We start from the raw sequence: 21,093 nt of genomic DNA, 5'->3' as shown, positions 1-21,093 counted from the left end.
CCCCATCATCACCCGGCGCCGGGCCCTCCCTCCCGCCACCCCCCCCTTTCTCCTCCCTCCTTCCTTCCCTCCCTTCCTCCCTCTCTCCCTCCCTCCCAGCTCCTGCACCAGGAAACGGCCCGGATCCTGGCAGCGGCCTGACCCGTGAGATCCCTAACCTGGCAGGCAGGCGGGGTTGGAGACTTGCTGAGGGTGGGGGTGAAGGAGGAGCTGGGCTGTTGGACTGCACTGGGGGGAGCTGGGAGTAGAGATGGTGTCGGCAGGAAGCCCTTGGCCCTGGGTTTCCCGGGAGGACAGTCATTAAACATGGATTCGGCCACACAGCTGGTAGAATGCTGGGGGCAGGGGCCGGTCCGGGAAGCTGCAACCCCAGCCTTCTCAGTCCAGACCCAGATCCCTGGCCTTCCCCGCCTAGCTCTGCTCTCCCCCTCCCCTTCCCAGGGCTCCACGCTGGCCAGGAGGATGAAAGGCCCCAGCTGGGGGCTCCTTGCCACCAGCGCTGGGTCCTAAGAGCTGCCATCCAGGCTGGGTGAGTGTCCCCTTCCTTCTCTGTCCCGGGCAGCCCTTTGCTTCTCCCACCTTTCCCTTCAGACCCTGTCTCCTCCCCCATCTTGTGCCTTGGCCAGCATCTTCACATCTTCCTTCTGGGGAGGTACTGAGCCCCTTCCTTAAGCCAAAAAGGTGTGTACTGTGGAAAGGGGGTTTGTAGGGGGTGTTACAGAGCTAGCATTCTCCTATTATGGAAAGAATCTAAAGTATTTTAAAAATAAAATTTACTTGTTATGCATTTAATGTGGCATATCACGAATTTAATGGCCAGCCCCCTCATGCCCTGGCCTCTCACCTTGACTTAGTTCCCGTGTTCTTGCCCCTCCCTGCCCAGTGGTCTCTGAGCGTTTCCTCCCACCTCTCTCCCCGGCTCACTGGGTTGGCCAAGCCTGAAGCACCCCTTCTGGCTCTCCAACCATATATTCACGGCAGTCTTTCATCCTTGACTCTTACAGCCGCCCGGATGGCGACCCCGGCCTCAGCCCCAGACACACGGGCTCTAGTGGCAGACTTTGTAGGCTATAAGCTGAGGCAGAAGGGTTATGTTTGTGGAGCTGGCCCTGGGGAGGGCCCAGCAGCTGACCCACTGCACCAAGCCATGCGGGCAGCTGGAGATGAGTTTGAGACCCGCTTCCGGCGTACCTTCTCTGATTTGGCAGCCCAGCTGCATGTGACCCCAGGCTCAGCCCAGCAGCGCTTCACCCAGGTCTCTGACGAACTCTTCCAAGGGGGCCCCAACTGGGGCCGCCTTGTGGCCTTCTTTGTCTTTGGAGCCGCACTGTGTGCTGAGAGTGTCAACAAAGAGATGGAGCCACTTGTGGGCCAAGTGCAAGAGTGGATGGTGGCCTACCTGGAGACGCGGCTGGCCGACTGGATCCACAGCAGTGGGGGCTGGGTAAGAAGCTTCTCAGTTGCTGCCCTAACACTCCTCTGCAAAGCTGGTCTCCAGAGGGAAGATGGGGCTCTGGCTTGAGGCTGGGGGCTGAGTCTCCCTATTTGGGTGGCACCAGGTGCCCTCACTATGGGTGTCATGCTGGACTCTGCACTCCAGGGCTGCCAGGCAGTCATCACTGGATGGGCTCATGGTCCATAGCAGAGGACAGAGTACACAGTGCCTGCAGGGAAATGGCATCCAGCTGTTGGGGACTTTTTACACCAGCGTATGTGACATGGGTGGGGGTGCAGGGGGTTGTCAGGCATGGGCGGTGGTCAGGAAGGCCTTGGCAAAGGATGCCAGTTCGGAGCAAAAATTTTGGCCCGGGAGAGGCTGGCATTCACTTGAGGCAGAGAGGGCCAATGAGCCAGGCGCTCATGGGGGATGATGGGGGTTTGCAGCCAGTAGAACTTTGGCTGAGGAGGAGCTGGGTAATGGGGTAGTGTTTGCAGTGGATGGAACTGGAACTCTTCCTCTCCTCTTTCCTCCACTCTTTCCTCTCCTGATATCCCTTTCTCCTTCTTTCTCTCCTACTTCCCTTCTCTCCCACAGGCGGAGTTCACAGCTCTATACGGGGACGGGGCCCTGGAGGAGGCGCGGCGTCTGCGGGAGGGGAACTGGGCCTCAGTGAGGACAGTGCTGACAGGGGCCGTGGCACTGGGGGCCCTGGTAACTGTAGGGGCCTTTTTTGCTAGCAAGTGAGAAAGTCTAGGGCCAGGTGGGGCTAGGTGTGGCTGGGGGGACACGAAAGCAGGAACAGAGCAAGAGAAATGCCCTTGGAAGAAGTGGGATGAATGGATGGGAATGGAATGGGGAAGGGAGGGGGCAGGGTACTGTGTGAAGGAGCTGTGTGTGCCAGGCAGGCAGTTGGAAGGAGGAGCTGGAGACATTAGGGAATGTATTGGGGAAGTATTTGGGGGCCAGGAGATAAAGTCATTCCAGGGTTGGCAAAGGTGGGAGGGATCATGTCTGGGGTATAGGCACACAAAGCTACACCTAGCACTCCGTATGTAGCCCTGAGGAAGATCAACTTGCACAAGGGGTTGTTTCTCCTTTGGTTGAGTGGGATTTGGGGAAAACACAGAAGGCACATCCCTTTGAAATGGAAGCTTGAGGTTGTCAGGTGATAGGGAGAGGTGGCTGTGATGGCGGGCTGCTTGGACACGCTTGTGCATGTGCACGCATGCTCGTGTGCATGCTGGGCTGCTTGTCTAACCTGTTGGTGGCCGCTTTCAAGGAGAAAACTTCTCTGTTGGAGTGGCAAGAACAAGGGGCCGTTCTCTGCCCCTCCTCCCAACCCTCTCCTCCCTGCCTCTCCTTGTCCTGAGGCCTCAAGGTTGTGGGAGAAACACTGTATCCAGAAGAGGGCTTTGGGCACTTTCCGGCAGAAAGTCATTAGCAGGCCTCTGGAGAGAAGAGAAGTTCTGTATCTGGCCTGTTGCTTCACCATCCCCATTCTTTGCGCATCACGTACTTGCTGCTGCTTCCTGGGCTTTGAACAGAAAACAGGGCTGCAGAGCCTGCAATGGCCTGGGGGGTGGGGGGGGCAGCAACGGGGGAGGAGGCCTGGACCTACCTGCCACCCTCTGCTGCCACCAGGGCGCACTGGTGCCCAAAGTGTTCTGTGTCTCGGGACCTTCTGTACCCAAACTTAGACTTTAAATTGGGACTCTGATTTTCCTTTGGAGTGTGTGGAGGTAAATACTGATCTAGAGTGCAGTCTGGGTCCTGCACTGTGTCTCAGTGAGACTGCTGATGCCTTGAGAGGAACATTCCAGCTCTGAACCCCACGGGTGTGAGGGTGACCTGTACTCCGTGATGGGCCTATGCCATGTAGTGGGCTTTGGTGCTGCTTTATCCAGGGCCAGGTGTACGGGTTCTAGAGTACCTACCATGACCTAGAAGCATTTCTGTTTTCTTTGAAGCCACGCTGTTTGCATGGGTATTACTTGTCTGTACCTCAGAGTCTGAGGACATTAACTTTAGAGCTCACGGTCCTCTAGAACAGATTCAGATGATAGCTTTTTCCTTTGAGAGAGAAATGATTTCACTCCAGATGCATGTCCTGAGCCAGACCTCACTGCTGCACTTCCCAAGGTGCTAGAATTGCTGCTCTCCAATGCTGACTGCAGACACAGTGCTCTAGAAGCCTGCCCTTGATCCTGAGCACTGATCAGCTTAGCTAGACCGTGGTTGACTCTTCTTGGAGATTTTCGCTTGGTCCCGGAATGTGGCAACATAGTTGTACTCACAAGGACGTGGGACCAAAATCGGCCTCAGGTGTTTAGCCCAGATTTTTGCTTTTGAGAGAGGGCTGCACTTTTTAATGGTATTTATAGGGGACGTGGTAGACTGCATGCGCCACTTGGTCTGTTGTGAGTGTGTGGACACCAGAAACTCAGAGCTGGTCTGTGGCAGGCAGTTGGGGTGGGGGTGGGGTCTCTGGCTTGCTCAGGACAAACTAGACCAGTGGTTTTCAGACTGCTTGGCAGAGCCCTGAAGTTTCCTAGGGGTTGCCTCAGGAGTCCTTGGGGAGGGGAAGAGGGGGTGCTAAGCAGGCTGGGCTACATGTCCTCAAACAGAATAGCTCCCCTTGTAGCTGTCTTACATATCGGGGTTCAGGGTAAGATTTTATTTGCATTAAGGGGTTTGCTGCTGAAAAAAAAAGTTGGAAAACCACTGACTAGACCATCAGCTCCAAATTGGAGTCCACGCTCCCCCAGGTTTTGGGGCAGACTCTTCACCCTCCCCTCTACCACAGGACACCTATCCTTGTTAGCTCTCCTGGGGGCATTAGCAAACCTGAGCAGCAGGGACCATGGTCAGGTAACCACAATGCCCTGCTCTGAGGCCTTCACACCTGGGTGGAAGGAGAGGTTGTTTTCTGAAAGGGGAAAGGGCTTGGATTCCCAGAAGCGTAGCTTGCCTGGGACCAGAATGGGCAGTTTTGATCTGTCCTGTCCTTTTTAGCTTGAGGGGCAATGGAAACCCCAGAGACTCTTCTGTCAGGGAAAACTAGAGACTCTCTTCTAGAGCCATATAGTTCCTTGGGATTAGCTCTTGGCCAGGAAGGCTGAGTATGGCTCCCAATTTTTAAATCTATTTCATTTTTTTTAAAAATAAGGGAAATAAATCTAACTGCCATTTTTCAGAGATTAAATAGGTGGAGAGGGCGTTTCTTGCTTTCTGGAGCCCAAAGGGACAAATAGGGACTTTGCTTAGGCCAAGGAAGGAGCAGAAGTAGGGCAACTAGGTCCTGCAATTGTTATTCCCACTCCCCACTTATTCTAGGGTATATACTATTTTACTTTTTTAAATCATAAAATGGCGGGAGAACAGATTTGGTTAGTTTAGAAGAAAAGAAAAAGCTCTATAAATATAAATATATATTCCTGTATTTTTATTTAATAATTTATAAATACCAAGTTCATTTGACTTTTATTTTTGTGTAATATGTAATGGTCGTATTAAAAAAAAAAATAAATAAAGCCCAGAAGTTTAATGAGAAGGACTGAGCAGGGTTTGTGACTTCTACACTCTGTAGCCTGGTGTCAGGACATTTCTTGATCTAATCATCTCTTCATGACCTTGTTAAGGGCAAGAACTAGGGTAACAGGGGTTTCAGAAAGAAAAGAAAATCAGAGTTGTTCTCCCCTCCCCCATCTCCCAACCCTTTCCAAATGCCCAACGCCAAGAACTCCATCAGTGCCAAGCCAAATCTTAAGAGGGCATGTGTCTACAGTACTTTGGGATGGCTACAAATGAAAACAAACCAAAACAAAGAAAAGTTACCCCAAAGCTTTGTGTGATGGTAATCACGTCCCCAGTTGTGGTTCAGCCTCTGATGATAATGAACATTTCTCCCCAGTTCCCTGCTGCCTACTTCAGGCAAAAATGGAGCCCCTGCTTCCTTTCCTGGACCCCTGAGATAATTGGTTTCAGCCATTTTAATGCAAACAGCTAAAGTGGTTGGAATCTACAGAAATTATTCAGCCCATACCTCTGTACTTCTAGTCTATGACCACATCAAAATCATGTCTGACAGGAATAATGATCCTAATTTTGAATTATAAGCAGGAATTCCTTGTCTTTTTATAATCCAGTGCAATTAAATTGCATTTGGGTTTATGTGTTAAATTGTAGTTAGAAGTATACTGCTTAGAGGAGAGTTTCCATCCTCTCTCTATAGAAAATCAACAGGGCAAGCCATATTAAAATCTGAGAGTGGCTTGGTGAACATGGCATTAGGGGAAAGAGAATTAGATGCTCTTAGTAGTTAATATTATCAGGCGATGAGAGCATTTATCTCCACTGTAGTGTGACTGAATTAATGATTGATTTGTATTTGACTTGTTCCTTCCAAAAAGCATTTGCAACATCTTACTATAATACACAAAAGACAAAATAGGCAAATATGGGTTTTTAAAGTAGATGTAAAGGGTAAATTGAAATAAGATGGCAGCAAAGGGAAAATTAATGTACAGAAAAGCATTCTATAAGTAGTATTTCGGAATACTAAAGCTAAGCTATGAATTTGGCCTTGAGCTTTCTTGGCAGCTATGGCAAATTGGAAAACACAAGATTCACATTCCTGTTAGGATTTAGAAAAGCCTATCAGTTCCTTAAGATGGGCAAAAACTTCTGTGGCTCTTCTGAGATGAAATAGAGGATATCACCCTCCATAACACCTGACAGTAAATATGATGTTGATTTCTCATAGAAACACCAAATGGGGATTCAGTAGGTCCTAAGCTTGTTTAATGAGGGTTATCACAATTTAGCCCAAAGATACCCTATGATGCTTCAGTATAGGGCTAAATTTCATACTATCTAAATGGATAGATGGATTGTTTACCCTTCAGACATTTCTTCATGAGTGTCATTCCTCCAGATGGTACTTTTGATAAAAGTGGGGCAACATTTGGTTAGTTCTAGCAACTAGATGAATTATAGACATTCTGTGTTTCCTCTTAAGAGCAGATCCTTTGAAAACTTTAAAAGCTGCCTTAAGTGGATATAGTTGTGACATAAATAAATTAAGACTTTTAAAAATTAATGAGAAAATATAATGTAATGGAAATCTCTGTAGTTCTTCACTGATTGAATCATTCATTCATGCAGCAAATATTCAAGCCTCTTCTGTATGTTAAGCACAGTTCTAGGCACTGAGATAGAGAAGGGCACAGACACAAAGTTCTGCCCTCATGTTCCTTACATTCTAATAAGGGAAGCAAACAAAAATTAAATAAATAAATTCATCTCACAAGATTCATTAACATGACATTTCATGTTATGAGGTGGTAAATGCTATGAAGAAAAAGAATTCATTAGCATGGAATTGGGAAGTTGTAAGTACAGATTTCATTGTTAAATAGAATAGTCAGGGAAGCCCTCATTTCTAAGGTGACTTTTTTGAGTAAAGTCATGGAAAATGAAATTGGAAAAATATTTTTATCGATACAGAAAGATGTCTCTCACTTGTCAAAAAAAAGAAAAGAAAATATATACAGTATGATCCAAGTTTGCTAAAATAAGTATATAAATGTGTGTTTGTGCGCACGCGCGTGTGCACACGCGGAACTATATATGTATTTATGTATTGAAAATCTCAGGGAGGGTATATGCCAAAATATCACTAGTGATTATCACGGGTGTTGGATTTTACTGGTGATTTTATTTTTATTTTTATTTTTTAAAGCTTTTATTTATTTATTTGACAGACAGATCACAAGTAGGCAGAGAGGCAGGCAGAGAGAGAGAGGGAAGCAGGCTCCCACCAAGCAGAGAACCCGATGCGGGGCTGGATCCTAGGACCCTGAGATCATGACCTGAGCCGAAGTCAGAGGCTTATCCCACTGAGCCACCCAGGCGCACCTATTTTGTTCTTTTTACTGTCAGTATTTTCTGGTCTTTTCGTAAAGAACACATATTTCTGGTACAGTATGTTAAAACAACTTTTCCAGATACAAAGTTGTTAAGAAGTTAACCAAGCAGAATGGAAAATAAGCAGCCTGATGGAGGTTCTTTCTCATTTAAATGGACACCTCACTTCCCTGCAAGGACAGACCTAGGGAGTTAAGGTAGGCAAGGCTAGACTTTGCATTAGAAAATAATTGGAGTTGGGGCATCTGGGTGGCTCAGTCAGTTGGGCATCCAACTGTTGATCTCAGCTCAGTTCTCCATCTAGGGTTGTGAGTTCAAGCCCTGTGTTGGGCTCAGCCCCCTCAAAAAACAAAGAAAATTACTGGAGTCCACTCCACAGGAGAGGTGAGTAAATGATCAAGGCTTTAAGCTTCCATATCAGTACTGTCCAACAGAAATATAATGTAAGCCATATATGTAGTTTTATATTTTCTAGTAGCCTCTTTAGAAAAGCAAGAGAAATAGGTATGAAACTAATTTTAATAATATTTTAGTTAGGCCAGTATATAAAAATTACTATAATTTCTGTCTATAATTAATATTACAGCTATTTATTTTATATTATAGCTATTAATTTATAAATTATACATCATAATTACTTTATAATACTATATTATTAATAAATAATATTACAGCTATTAATTTATAAATTTATTTTATTTATTTTATTTTATTGCTTTTTCATACTAAGTCTTTGAAATTTAGTGTATATTTGACACTTCCAGTGCATCTCAAGTCAGAATACTCATGTTCCAAGTGCTCAAACCATGTGTGGTGAGTGGGTACCATATTAAACAATGTAGTTCTAGATTATAGAGAATTATTATAGCAGGCAAAAAGAGCAAGAATTAAAAATAGGGATGAAACTACCAAGGAGCCAAGTATTTATGTAGTTTAGTGAGATGGCTTTTCCTTTTGGACAGAACTGGAGGTGTCCTCATCCATTTTTTACTGATTTAATTCTCCTTTTCTTAAGTCCACTAACCATTCACTTCCATTAACACATTTTTCCTTCTCGGGCACAACATCACTGAGTTTTAGTTTTCCTGAAACTCCATGGTCTCTATTGAGAGGTTATTACTGAAGGAAAATTATACTCATGACGGGTAAATTTCACATCATTACATCTAATTTCTTACAAATTCATTCTTAGAAACTTATTTCTTTGATGTTTTCTATTAATCAACAATGGGCAAGGTATTAAAATTATTATGGAAGATTATTCAGTTAGCGTTTATTGGGCACATGGTGATGGGCAATGGGAATACAAATATAATTAAGATGATGTCCTTGCCTTTTGCAGTTTACAGTCTAATAGGGAAGTATCTTACTTTACAAGTCTCCAAATACCTTTTTAAATGTGTCTTTAAAAGTAATCATGCTTACGAGAGTGAGTTTGGAAGTTGGAAGGTTAGTTTTAAATAAAAATGATATATTGTGGAAAAATCATAGAACATGGAAAAGTATAAATTAAGTATAATCCTACTCAGAAAGTACCACTGTTAACATTTTGGCATATTTCTTTCCCACCTTCTATCTGTGCTTCTATTTTAGGATCATACTGTATATACAGTTTTGATTTTTTTTTTTTAAGATTTTATTCACTTGACAGAGAGATCACAAGTAGGCAGAGAGGCAGGCAAAGAGAGAGGGGGAAACAGGCTCCCTGCTAAGCAGAGAGCCCAATGTGGGGCTCGATCCCAGGACCCTGAGATCACGACCTAAGCCAAAGGCAGAGGCTTAACTCATTGAGCCACCCAGACGCCCCTGTATATACAATTTTCTATACTACAATTCTGCTTACAGTTCTATTGCACAGTTTTTCCTTGTCATTAAAAATATTTTGAAGGCCAAATGACTGTATAAAATTATACCTACGTGTATATAATAATTTTCCTGAATGTGCCCACTTGGACATTCAAATTGCTTACATCTTTTCACTTTGATGAATATCTTTATTCTCAAATGTTTATCCAGTTTTTAGATTATTTCTTGAGAGCAGAGTGTAAGAAATACAATCACTGGGTTAAGAATCTCATCTGTTTGGAATCTTTTAGTAAATATTACCAAAGAAAGGATCTAACTGGTTCTTGCTCTCTTTTCTCCCCATGTCCACGTTATCTTTTTAAAAAATAAGATATCACTTATATCATATTTCATATACAATCTTACACTCTACTTCTTTGGCCTAACAAAAATTATTTTTGCATGTTATTACATGCTATATATATCCCTTTTAATAGGTGCATAATCTTTAGATATAATTAGAGTCTGCCTAATCATTTGTTATTGGAATTTAGTCTTTTTTCCAATTTCAACATCATATATAATGTAATCTTTGTGTATCAAAGCAGACCTTTTATAATTTTGATCCAAGCTTTGAAAGCTCTGAGTTCCCAGCTAACTTTTTTTTTCTCCTCTGCTCACCTTTAATTAGTTCCATGATTTGTGCAGTTTACTTCACTCTTTCTTCATCCCTAATAAAGGTTATAGTTTTGGAAATATTTGCTTCATAGAGTTGTGAGAATTCAATGAGATAATATAATGAGTCTAGGATTGTGCATGTTACAAAATCAAGTACTCAATAAAAATAGGAACTGGGGAAAATATCCCATTTCCCTTGATTGGCTTGATTAGTTTAAACCAGGTGCCAATAAAACAAAAATCTTGATTAGATTAGGAATAGTAGAACATCTTTTTTTCCCCCATTAACCCCCCAGTCTTTCAGAGCTTGTCTTCCATGCTCAAGTTAGTTCTCGCAGACCACCGGAGCTGAGATGGCTGCTGAATTAATTTTCAGTGAAATTTTAAGTGACTATGACTCTGCTTTGAATCCCCCTGTTCCTGAGGTAAGGATTTGTGAGAAAACGTGACGGTGAGGGGAAGAGTGGGGTATACTGAGAAGCTTATGACTTTTTGGTTGGCTGACAGGGATCTCCTCTTGTCAGTCTTCCTACCCCAGCCATACACATCCTGTTGGGGTTGTCTAATTAATTTGGTTGGGCTCATTTGAATCTGGCTGTAAAGCCCTAGCTTGGTAACCCTCTTGCAAACTTAGCACCGTCGTTCCTTCCTTTTTAAAAAATGTGTAATATCACTACAATATGGCAACCCTGTTCTCCAGGACTAGGTCTCAGAGGGGAAATTCCTCTGCGGTCTGAAGGAGAGTTTGAGGGCTGGGAAAGTGTTGAAGAATGAGGGTGGCACCCAGATCTCAATCAATGCAAACCTTATTGACACCTACTATGCGCAAAGCATATTGTCCCACAGTGGCGCTGCAAATGTAAATAGGATCCAGCCTCTCATCTCCAAACTCACAATGCAGGACAGAATGATTAAGCGCACAGTGGAGGTAGGCCTGCTTGTCATGGAAGGGATAGGAGGCTCGCGGAAGGTTTTGCACCAGAGGTGATGACGAGGTTTGCAGTGGTCTGGTTGAAAGGGGACTGCGTGTACAGAGGCACAGAACCGGATGCAGGTAAACCCCCTGGGATGAGGACTGTAGAAATTACATTTGTGAAGTAACCTGGTCCTGAGGTCTCTAAGGCCACGGTGGAGTTTTACTTTTACCTGGCCAGCAAAGGGGAGCCAGCTGTCTGGTAGCGGTGGAACAGTGACACGGTAATCTGAGAAACCTGTTAGGGAGCTGTAGCAAACAGTCCAACAAACAAGCTGAAACAATGGCATAAACAGAGGGCTTAGAAAGTATGCCTGTGAAAGGAAGACAGATCAGACAGGACTGATAGCTGTGGAGTAAGGATTTCTCCCCGCTTTCCGGTTTGGGAGACCCCATGGATGTTGGTACCAATAACTTCGATGAGAAAAGTAAGGTCCTTACTGGAGAGCTCCATTCAGAACCTCCATTTCCAGCAACATCCCATCTACTGGTCCTTCTCCTGGTCAGCAAACCAGTTTCCAGAAACCGCCTCAATGTTTCTGTCCTCCGCTTTCCAACAGCTCTCTAGTTGGCAACCAGTAGTGTGAAGATGGCGGCGCCCCTGAGGACTAGTCATGTGACCTCGGGTTTCCATTGCTGGAAGCCTAGCGGTCCGTTGCGGGGCAAGGTTCACCTGTCATGAAACGGGTGTTAGCCCTTCGAATCTCACGAGCCAATGGGCATCTGAGACGGCCATTGCGGCGAGGCGATCGGAAGATTGGCCCTCTCCCTTCGCCCAGCCAGCGGCCAATCACCGAGCGTCACATGCTTCGCGGACCCGCCTTGAGGCGGTGGGGGAAGCAAGAATGTCGTCACAGCGTGGCGGTATTGTTACCTAAGAACTTGAGAGGAGGTGGGACGTATGTTGATTGACAGGCCAGTTCCCCTACCGGGATTTGAGAATTTGCCGCAATATCCCGCCTTAGGGGTGGGGTCTTGTTTGACTGCCAAGTAATATTCCCCAATGGAGTCCTAGCTCGTGGTGACGGGCAGGCTGCTAGACTAATGAGTCCTCGGCGTGCCCGGCGCAGTTCTCCAATCGCCGGGCGGCGGGCCCCAGTCTGAGCGGCGATGGCGGCGGCGGCGGCGGCGGCAGCAGCAGCGGGGGCTGCGGGCGGTCGGGGCTCCGGGCCGGGGCGGCGGCGCCATCTTGTGCCCGGGGCCGGTGGGGAGGCCGGGGAGGGGGCCCCGGGGGGCGCAGGGGACTACGGGAACGGCCTGGAGTCTGAGGAACTGGAGCCTGAGGAGCTGCTGCTGGAGCCCGAGCCGGAGCCCGAGCCCGAAGAGGAGCCGCCCCGGCCCCGCGCCCCCCCGGGAGCTCCGGGCCCTGGGCCTGGCTCGGGAGCCCCCGGCAGCCAGGAGGAGGAGGAGGAGCCGGGACTGGTCGAGGGTGACCCGGGGGACGGCGCCATTGAGGACCCGGTGAGGGAAGAAGGGCGAGCGAGCAGGCCCGGCCGTGTCACGGGAGGCCCAGAGCTCGGGCGAGCGGGAGGCAGGCGGGGGGTGGGGGTGGGCGGGGAATAACGTGGCTGGGGCAGGGCCGGGAACGGATCCTCGACCGCCAGAAGGGGCCCAGCCGGGTTTATTCGGGCGTTATGGGTGCCTAGTGTTGTTCTAGAGAAGGTAGCTTGCTTTTTTTTTTTCATCGTGACCCGCATGTGGGGCGAGGGAAATGGCCGAGCATGGTTAGGGCCGCGCTCGGACGGAGAGCAGGGCAGAGCCCCTGCGTTGGTTCCTCTTAAGCTCTTCTCCATACCCTCTCCACTCATTGTAGGAGCTGGAAGCGATCAAAGCTCGAGTAAGGGAGATGGAGGAAGAAGCTGAGAAGCTAAAGGAGCTACAGAACGAGGTAGAGAAACAGATGAATATGAGTCCACCTCCAGGCAATGGTGAGTAACTGGCGGTTGCACGCGGAGCCCGGGTCCTCGGAAGGGTTGTGCCAGCACGGGTTGTGTGGAATTGGATGCTCGGGACCTTGGAGCTGCTTGTCTGAGCAATTACTGGGCAGGTGGTGCGGTCATAGTCCATTGTGTGTTTTTCTGACCTTAGCGAGGCAAAAACCTACATTTTAATGATGGTGATCTTGTGCCTTTCTTTGTCCTTTTAACAAATGTGTTCTTCTTTGTTCTTTAGTCTGCCTCTACTCTTTGTGGAGGTTGCCAACTGGCATTTGACCTTCAAGTCTCATAGTTCTTCCTTTAGTTGGAGACCCTTTAGTTAGGAGTTCTAAGAGAAACTGCTCGACTGCAGGGGGGCGGGGGGGGGGGCGCTTTCCCTTTAATAAATCTAGAAATGTTGAGTTTGGGTTCCTTTGATTTTGTTCACTTTTCACATGATTTCAGTCAAAGCTTTTCAATAGGGACTTGATTTGGGGGCAAGAGGGAATTCCTGTACCATTTTCTCTGATTTTTAAGAGTGTGTTAATCTGTTGCTTGATTTGTCAAATGTTCAGCGAGTACCTATTGTGTGCTAAACAGTATTCTTGTTAAAGGGTACAGCAGGGAACAGAACAGACCAAAATCTTTTCTTTACTCTAGTGGTGGTGGTGGTAGTGGTGCAAAAATTGGTCAAATAGAAAACCAGCTTTCACCCCCTGATTCTTTTTTTTCTTCAAAGCTGGCCCAGTGATCATGTCCATTGAAGAGAAGATGGAGGCTGATGCCCGTTCCATCTATGTTGGCAATGTATGTATTAGGGTCCTCATTGGGGTTGGGGAAGCTCTTGTTTTGGGAGTTGCTTAATAGGAGGCTCAAAAGGAACATCTCAAGGATAGATGATGAATTTGGGGAGTATTGGGAGGGTTTGGAGGAGGTAAAAGGTAATGGTGATCCGCAGAGGCTCTGGGGTTGGAGAGAGAAAAGATTAGTTTCTTAGAGAACAAGATTTGATGTGCCTTGGGGTGGATGGGTGGCCCAGCCTAGACGCTAGGCAGGGTACCTGTGAAACATGACCACCTCTACTCCCCCACAGGTGGACTATGGTGCAACAGCAGAAGAGCTGGAAGCACACTTTCATGGCTGTGGTTCAGTCAACCGTGTTACCATACTCTGTGACAAATTTAGTGGCCATCCTAAAGGGTAAGTAGGGAAGTAGATTGAGGTCATTTTAATTGCATTTTAGAAATAAATTATGTTTCATATTGAGCAGTAAGTTAAAATATGTGGTGTTCGTCTTACAAGTTGGGTCTTTAATATATATATCAGGTTACACATAAATGGGAGACCAGACAGATAAAGATGAAGGTTAGTGTGGGTGGGATCATGAACTAGAAGAGGGAGGGGCAGCTTTTGCTTAACCCCAGCTGGTTCCACTATATGGAAATCCAGCCCTGTGTAAACTCTTTTATAATTTTCCAAGAGTAGCTAAAAATTTAGATTGAAGTTTTCCGTTTAAAAAAATTTTGACAAGGGACGCCTGGGTGGCTCAGTTGGTTGGACGACTGCTTTCGGCTCAGGTCATGATCTCGGAGTCCCGGGATCGAGTCCCGCATCAGGCTCCCAGCTCTACGGGGAGTCTGCTTCTCCCTCTGACCTTCTTCTCGCTCATGCTCTCTCTCACTGCCTCTCTTTCAAATAAATAAATAAAATCTTTAAAAAAAAAAAATTTTTTTTTTGACAAAGAATTAAAAATGTGGCTACGCTGTTACTCAAGCAGAGCATACCTGCAAGTTGGATTTGACGTATAAGCTGCTATTTGTAACTTCAGATAGATGAAATGAGAAATTATTTCTTTCAGGTTTGCATATATAGAGTTCTCAGACAAAGAGTCAGTGAGGACTTCTTTGGCCTTAGATGAGTCCCTGTTTAGAGGAAGACAGATCAAGGTAAGCCCCATTGCCCATTGCTGTTCTGGTTCTGTATAAACTCTCCAGGCCTATTCTGAGGCTTTCTGCTGTACATCCCTCACTCTCAGGTGATCCCAAAACGAACCAACAGACCAGGCATCAGCACAACAGACCGGGGTTTCCCACGAGCCCGATACCGTGCCCGGACTACCAACTACAACAGTTCCCGCTCTCGATTCTACAGTGGTTTTAACAGCAGGCCCCGGGGTCGCGTCTACAGGTCAGGATAGATGGGCTGCTCCTCTCCCCCGCCTCCCATGAGCCCTGTATGTTTCCTTCTTTCCTGATCTGAGGAACCTCCCTCACTTACCCTCCCCTTGGTCTCCAGGGACTTGGTCTCCTGCCTGTGCAGGGTGAGGAAGGTAGTTGCAGGCCAGGCCAGGCGGCCAGTCTAATCATCGTTTTCTGGAGCAGGAATTGGTGATAAGGGCTGGATCTCTCCACTCTGTTCTGAGAGATGCTTCTTCCTCCAGCCTTTTTTTTTCCTTGAGACTTGGTGGCAGTGAAGGTGTTTACACAGCAGGCCAGGAAGAACGGCCTCAGAGTAGTGAAGGCACTGCTTGGACATTTGCTACTTTTCCCAGAGTTAAGGAGGGCTTGAAGATTGAACCTCCCTTGGAAGAATGCCAGAGGCTAGTTGATCCTCCTCAACAGCCATGTGGGAGGATACTGAGATATTTACTCTTTAACTGAGCCAATGTTTTGCAAGGTTATCTTTTCTCTCTGGGCCTAGTGGTGCCCATGTTGCTTTACTATCCTCTCCCTGCCTTTAAATAGACAGAATAGGCATATAGACCTTGGCTTTTCGTAAGATTCACTTATCTGCTCCCAGGAATTAGGGAGGATCTGATGGTGAAGGCCTGGGGTTTAAGAGCTGTGAAGAACTGAAACTGGAAAAATAATGAGTCCCATTTTCTTGCCCCTTTATCTCAGATACACTTTTGTTTTTTTGCCTCTGGCAAGGTATTCTATTAAATTGCCCCTTCCCATATGCCAGGTGTGTCACAATTTCTGGGATTGTGGGGTCAGTTTTAGGATACTTGGAAATATCTTGGCCCCCATTCCCTGCACTGTAACTGGGGCAAGGGCCCACGGGGAGGGGCTTGTGCTGAACTCCTAAGTGATCATGTTAACACCTAACTCTCCTTCTTTCTTCCAGGGGCCGGGCTAGAGCGACATCATGGTATTCCCCTTACTAAAAAAAGTGTGTATTAGGAGGAGAGAGAGGAAAAAAAGAGGAAAGAAGGAAAAAAAAAAAAGAATTAAAAAAAAAAAAAAGAAAAACAGAAGATGACCTTGATGGAAAAAAAAAATATTTTTTAAAAAAAAGATATACTGTGGAAGGGGGGAGAATCCCATAACTAACTGCTGAGGAGGGACCTGCTTTGGGGAGTAGGGGAAGGCCCAGGGAGTGGGGCAGGGGGCTGCTCATTCACTCTGGGGATTCGTCATGGACACGTCTCAACTGCGCAAGCTGCTCCCCTTGTTTCCCTGTCCCACTTCACCCCCTTGGGGGCTGCTCAAGGGTAGGTGGACATGGGTGGTAGGAGGGGTTTTTTTACCCAGGGCTCTGGAAGGACACCAAACTGTTCTGCTTGTTACCTTCCCTCCATCTTCTCCCTAACTTTCACAGTCCCCTCCACCTGCTCTTGTCCTGCCAGGTCTGCCCCCCACCCCACCCCTCTTTTCCGGCTCCCTGCCCCTCCAGATTGCCTGGTGATCTCTTTTTGTTTCCTTTTGTGTTTCTTTTTCTGTTTTGAGTGTCTTTCTTTGCAGGTTTCTGTAGCCGGAAGATCTCCGTTCCGCTCCCAGCGGCTCCAGTGTAAATTCCCCTACCCCTTGGGGAAATGCACTACCTTGTTTTGGGGGGTTTTGGGGCGTTTTTTTGTTTTTCAGTTTTTTGTTTTGTTTTGTTTTGTTTTCCTTTGCCTTTTTTTCCCTTTTATTTGGAGGGAATGGGAGGAAGTGGGAACAGGGAGGTGGGAGGTGGATTTTGTTTATTTTTTTAGCTCATTTCCAGGGGGTGGGAGGTTTTTTTTTAATATGTGTCATGAATAAAGTTGTTTTTGAAAATAAAAATTTGTTTGGCCTTTTGGGTGTAAGGATTATTTATCTGTTTTCCTATTTTCTCTTAGATCCCAGATGGCTGTTAATTCTCCTTTGTGGAAGTGCTGGTGTTGTGGAGGGGAAGTTCTCACTTACCAGTTAAGGAGTAGGAGTTAAAATTACAAGAGGAACATTGTGTGTTTAGTTGGGACTGATTGGCATTTGAGAGGTGCACTGAATGAGTCTGGGATGCGAAAGAATGGCCAGATGAGAGTGATCTAGTAGCGTATCAGTGTGCACTCCTGATTAAACTTATGATCTAGTAGCATTATCAGTGTGCACTCCTGATTAAACTTAGGTGCAAATGAATTACACCAACAGCACTGGCGTCTTAGCTTGGGGTCTGGGTAGCTTTTCTTGTCTTTACCTCAAGGTAAGCTCAAAAAATGAGGGGAAAAGGCAGCAGTGTGCGGACAGTAGCAGGGCTTAAGCTAACTTGTGTAGCCGTGTGGTGACCACTTAATCTGCTCAGCTAACATTTTGAATCATACTGTTAATCAGGACTTAATAGGTTTTCACTGATTTAGTATCCTTAAGTTTAGTACTTGGTCAATTAATAACCAGATTTTTCCAGTTTATATTCTTACATAAGATTGGTCTTAAAATTCTTGGGTGCTACATAGCCCCCCAGGCCCTGCTCGAGTCTTCATTGCAGACAAGATTTCTAAATACCGAAACCTTTTTTATATTCTGCTACATCACTCACTTCTGTTAACAGGATTTTTTGCGATTGCCTCTGCTCTAGGTGCTCTCTTCAGTAATCCTGGGTTAAAGAAATGAGTGTTCTATATATCCATGAAGACTTACCCCATTTCTCAAATGGCTTTGTATTTTGAATTCTCAAGTCAGTGTTGACTACTTCAGCATTTGCTCCTGTGTTATACTACCTCCTGTGGCATCATTTGTTAAGCATTCAGGGGTCTGTCTTTTCTCAAACTAGATTCAACTAGAATAGTGCCTTGTAATCTGGATGTGGAGATTTCTGCAGAGGCTGATTAGTAGGAGTCTGGATAGTTTCAGTATCAACCTGGCTAGAACAACAGGGAGCATATTAGTGCCTATTAGTGTGTGGAAGCTTAGTGCCTTACAGGTGGGAAGGTCTCTTTTGTCCACCAGGGGGCACTACATGGCTATCTTTAAAAAGTCCTATAAATTGTTGAATCTTGGACAGGGTGAATATCATTTTTTTTTACCCTTATTTTTTATTTTGTATGTCCAGTTATTCCTCAGCATCCTCCCCATTCTTTCCATTCTGTTTTAACTGCTTCAGCAACTCTTTAAGTGGGTTCCTGGTTCTGGCTTTGCCAGAAAAGCCCTGTTCTGCCACCAGCAATTACAAATGTACTTAGGTGTGGAACTAAGCCCTTTCCCAATTTGATCCTGATCGTTTCCCTGCCACGTCTTGCTCTACATGTCATGCCCTGTGCATTCCAGTTGAGTTTTACTTCACGTATTGATCATGGTGTGCAGATTCCATTTACCCTGTTAAAATCATAAGGTGTAAAGCCAAGCCCCAAAGCCGGAAACCTTCATTCCCTAGTCATGAATGAATTACTCTCTCAGGGCAAATTGTTCCTATCTCTGTTAGCACTTCATGGCTTTATAATTAAAACAACTATATCTCTGTTTCACCACTAGATTGCAGGCTCCTTGAGGGCATGGATTGTGCCTTTGTATAATTTAGTAGGTGCTCAGGTGTTAATTCGCCTTGGGATTTCCCTGTATCCTGGACCTGCTGGTTCCTAGCCTCAAGAATCAGATTTCTTTCCTTACCTGGTCTGATTTTCTCTCTATCTTAGTGATTTTAGAGGAAGTGGCATGGAAGGAAAGTTGCTTTCCTTGGGAAGGATTGCTTATTCTTTGGTCACTCTGATGAGCCACCTCTTAACCAAGGGATTGGAATCAACTTAGTCTCACTGGGATTATGGGGGAGGGAAATGTTTAAGAGACGGAGGATCCCGTCTACGTGATTTCTGGAGTAAGTCGAAGATCTTTAGAGGGACTATGAGTGATAAAAAATGAACAAAGACAACCCAGAACTTCCTCAGATAGGATTTGTCCAACTGGAGATCAGCAATACAGAAAAATGCTGGGTTTTTTAAAATCATTTTTTTCCCAAAAAAATGCTTGCTCTTCTATATGGTTCAAATGAGTAGCCTTTCTTCAATCGTGATCTAATTTTAAAACCTCTTTCAACTTTGCTAATGCTAACTTCTCATGCTTCTTTCCCTTTATTTGTGCTTGTAATCATTGATTCAACAGATACTTACTATTTACCAAGTGCTAGGCACTGTTTTGGGTGCTAACATTTGTTAAAGAAGAATCATTTAGTAAGAACTTTAATTTTATTTGCTGAAGGCAAGTGTCAGTATACCATAACTCTGACTTGCCCTCCACTGAAATCTGTATGGATTTCATTGTTAGATATAATTCACATACCATAAAAATTTACCTTCTAAGTGTACAATTCAGTAGTATTCAGTGTAACATATATACTTATATGGTAGTGATTAACATACATATATATGCATATATGTATATATCCATATATCACCATTACCTAATTTTAGAGCATTTTCATAACCCCCAAAAGAACCCTATGCCCATTAGCAAGCACTCCTAATTTTTTCTCCCCCTAGCAACTCTTAATTTCTGTTTCTCTGACTTTGCCTGTTCTGGATATTTCATATAAATAGGGTCATATGATATGTGTCCTTTTGTGTCTGGTTTCTTTAGCATCATGTTTTCAAGATTCCATGTTGTAGCATGTATCAGTACTTCATTCCTTTTCGTAGCTGGGTAATAGCTCCTTGTTTCGATTGACCACTTTTTGTTCTCTGTGAGTTGATGGACATTTGTATTTTTCCTTTTTTTACTGTTAGGGACAGTGCTGCTACAATTCACAATTTTCTGTGAACATACCTTTTCATTTTTCTTAGGTGTATACCTAGGAGTGGAATTGCTAGGTTATCAGGTAATAAGCCACATTTAACCTTTTGAGGAACTGCTGGGCTGTTTTCGAAAGCAGCTGCATCATTTGACGTTTCTACCAGCAGCGTATGAGGGTTCCAGTTTCTCCACATCCTCATCAAACTCATTACTGTCCATCTTTTTGATTACAGCTATCCTAGTGGATATGGTATCTTATGTTTTTTATTTGCACTTCCCTAATGACTAATGATGTTGAGCATGTTTTCACGTGCTTACTAGCCATTTGTATATCTTCTTTGAAGAAATGTCTGTCTGGATTCTTTGCCCACTTTTTAATTGGCTTATTTGTCTTTTTATTGATGAATTGTAAGAGTTCTTTATGCTGAATACTAGACCCTTCTATATATGAATTTGTAAATATTTTCTCCCATTTTGTAGGTTGATTTTTCACTTTCTTGATCGTATCCTTTGAAGCATGAAAGTCATGAAGATTTATGCCTAGGTTTTCTCCTAAAAGTTTTTTTTTGTTTTGTTTTTAATATTTATTTATTTGAGAGAGAGCTTGAGAGAGAGCACAAGAAGGGGGAGCAACAGAAGGAGAGGGAGAAGCAGTCTCACCACTGAGCAGGTAGCCTGATATGTGGCTCGATCTCAGGACCCTGAGATCATGACCTTAGCCAAAGGCAGACACTTAGCCAACTGAGCCACCCAGGCGACCCATTTTTTTTTTCCCGTTTTCTTGCCTCATTTTCCTGACTAGAATCTCCAGTACAGAAATGGTGAGAGAATTTTGTCTTATTTCTAATCTTTGGGGGAAAGGTCTCAGTTGGTCATGATAAATGGGATTAGCTGTGGGTTTTTCAGTCTCCCTTTATTCCATGGATGTTTGTTTTATTTATTTATTTTTATTATTTATATTATATATATAAATATATATATTTATATAAATAAAAATATAAGTATATTTATTTTATTTCATTTTATTTATTTATTTTTATAAAGATTTTATTTATTTATTTGACAGAGAAATCACAAGTAGGCAGAGAGGCAGGCAGAGAGAGAGGGAAGCAAACTCCCTGCGGAGCAGAGAGCCCGATGCAGGACTAGATCCCAGGACCCTAGAATCATGACCTGAGCTGAAGGCAGAGGCTTTAACCCACTGAGCCACCCAGGTGCCCTCAATGGATGTTTAAACACTAGTTCCCTGTGCACTCCAGTCATGTTATTTCATACCTCTGGGCTTTGCACTGTTCTAGTCCAAATATCTGAGCTTTCCTTGACTGTCCAGAAGAGTAGATCTTCCTTCTGCAGAACTGCTGCACCACTTTTTACATTTCTTTGCATTTTCTATACAGGATTGTAAGTATTAGT

General features: G+C 44.9%; 1 protein-coding gene across 3 annotated transcripts; it reads left to right on the top strand.

The window, feature by feature from the left end:
• The first annotated feature begins 24 nt into the window (after nt 1-24).
• LOC116867050 (polyadenylate-binding protein 2) lies at nt 25-15,969 on the top strand. 3 transcript variants are annotated; one of them, XM_032856370.1, is made up of 7 exons: nt 11,898-12,263; nt 12,616-12,730; nt 13,458-13,525; nt 13,812-13,918; nt 14,577-14,664; nt 14,754-14,905; nt 15,845-15,969. In XM_032856370.1, exons 1-7 carry the CDS (start codon nt 11,913-11,915, stop codon nt 15,882-15,884), a joined length of 921 nt encoding a protein of 306 aa, XP_032712261.1. In that variant the 5' UTR covers nt 11,898-11,912; the 3' UTR covers nt 15,885-15,969. The 3 variants fall into 3 exon arrangements, with proteins under 3 accessions (XP_032712262.1, XP_032712261.1, XP_032712263.1); XM_032856372.1 differs by lacking the exon at nt 11,898-12,263 and adding an exon at nt 12,441-12,464; XM_032856371.1 differs by lacking the exons at nt 11,898-12,263; nt 12,616-12,730; nt 13,458-13,525; ... (2 more) ...; nt 14,754-14,905; nt 15,845-15,969 and adding exons at nt 25-144; nt 442-529; nt 1,005-1,444; nt 2,036-4,994.
• Nucleotides 15,970-21,093: the final 5,124 nt, after the last annotated feature.

This window comes from Lontra canadensis, unplaced genomic scaffold (assembly GCF_010015895.1).
Source record: "Lontra canadensis isolate GAN:19392208 unplaced genomic scaffold, GSC_riverotter_1.0 scaffold12, whole genome shotgun sequence".
Taxonomy (NCBI): domain Eukaryota; kingdom Metazoa; phylum Chordata; class Mammalia; order Carnivora; family Mustelidae; genus Lontra; species Lontra canadensis.
This window is presented reverse-complemented; position numbering and strand designations above follow the sequence as displayed.

Coding starts and splice junctions, on each gene's coding strand:
- LOC116867050 (XM_032856370.1), top strand. CDS start 11,913: ATGGCGGCGGCGGCGGCGGCGGCAGCAGCAGCGGGGGCTGCGGGCGGT. Junction 14,665..14,753: donor TTAGAGGAAGACAGATCAAG/GTAAGCCCCATT, acceptor CCTCACTCTCAG/GTGATCCCAAAACGAACCAA. Junction 14,906..15,844: donor CCCCGGGGTCGCGTCTACAG/GTCAGGATAGAT, acceptor TCTTTCTTCCAG/GGGCCGGGCTAGAGCGACAT.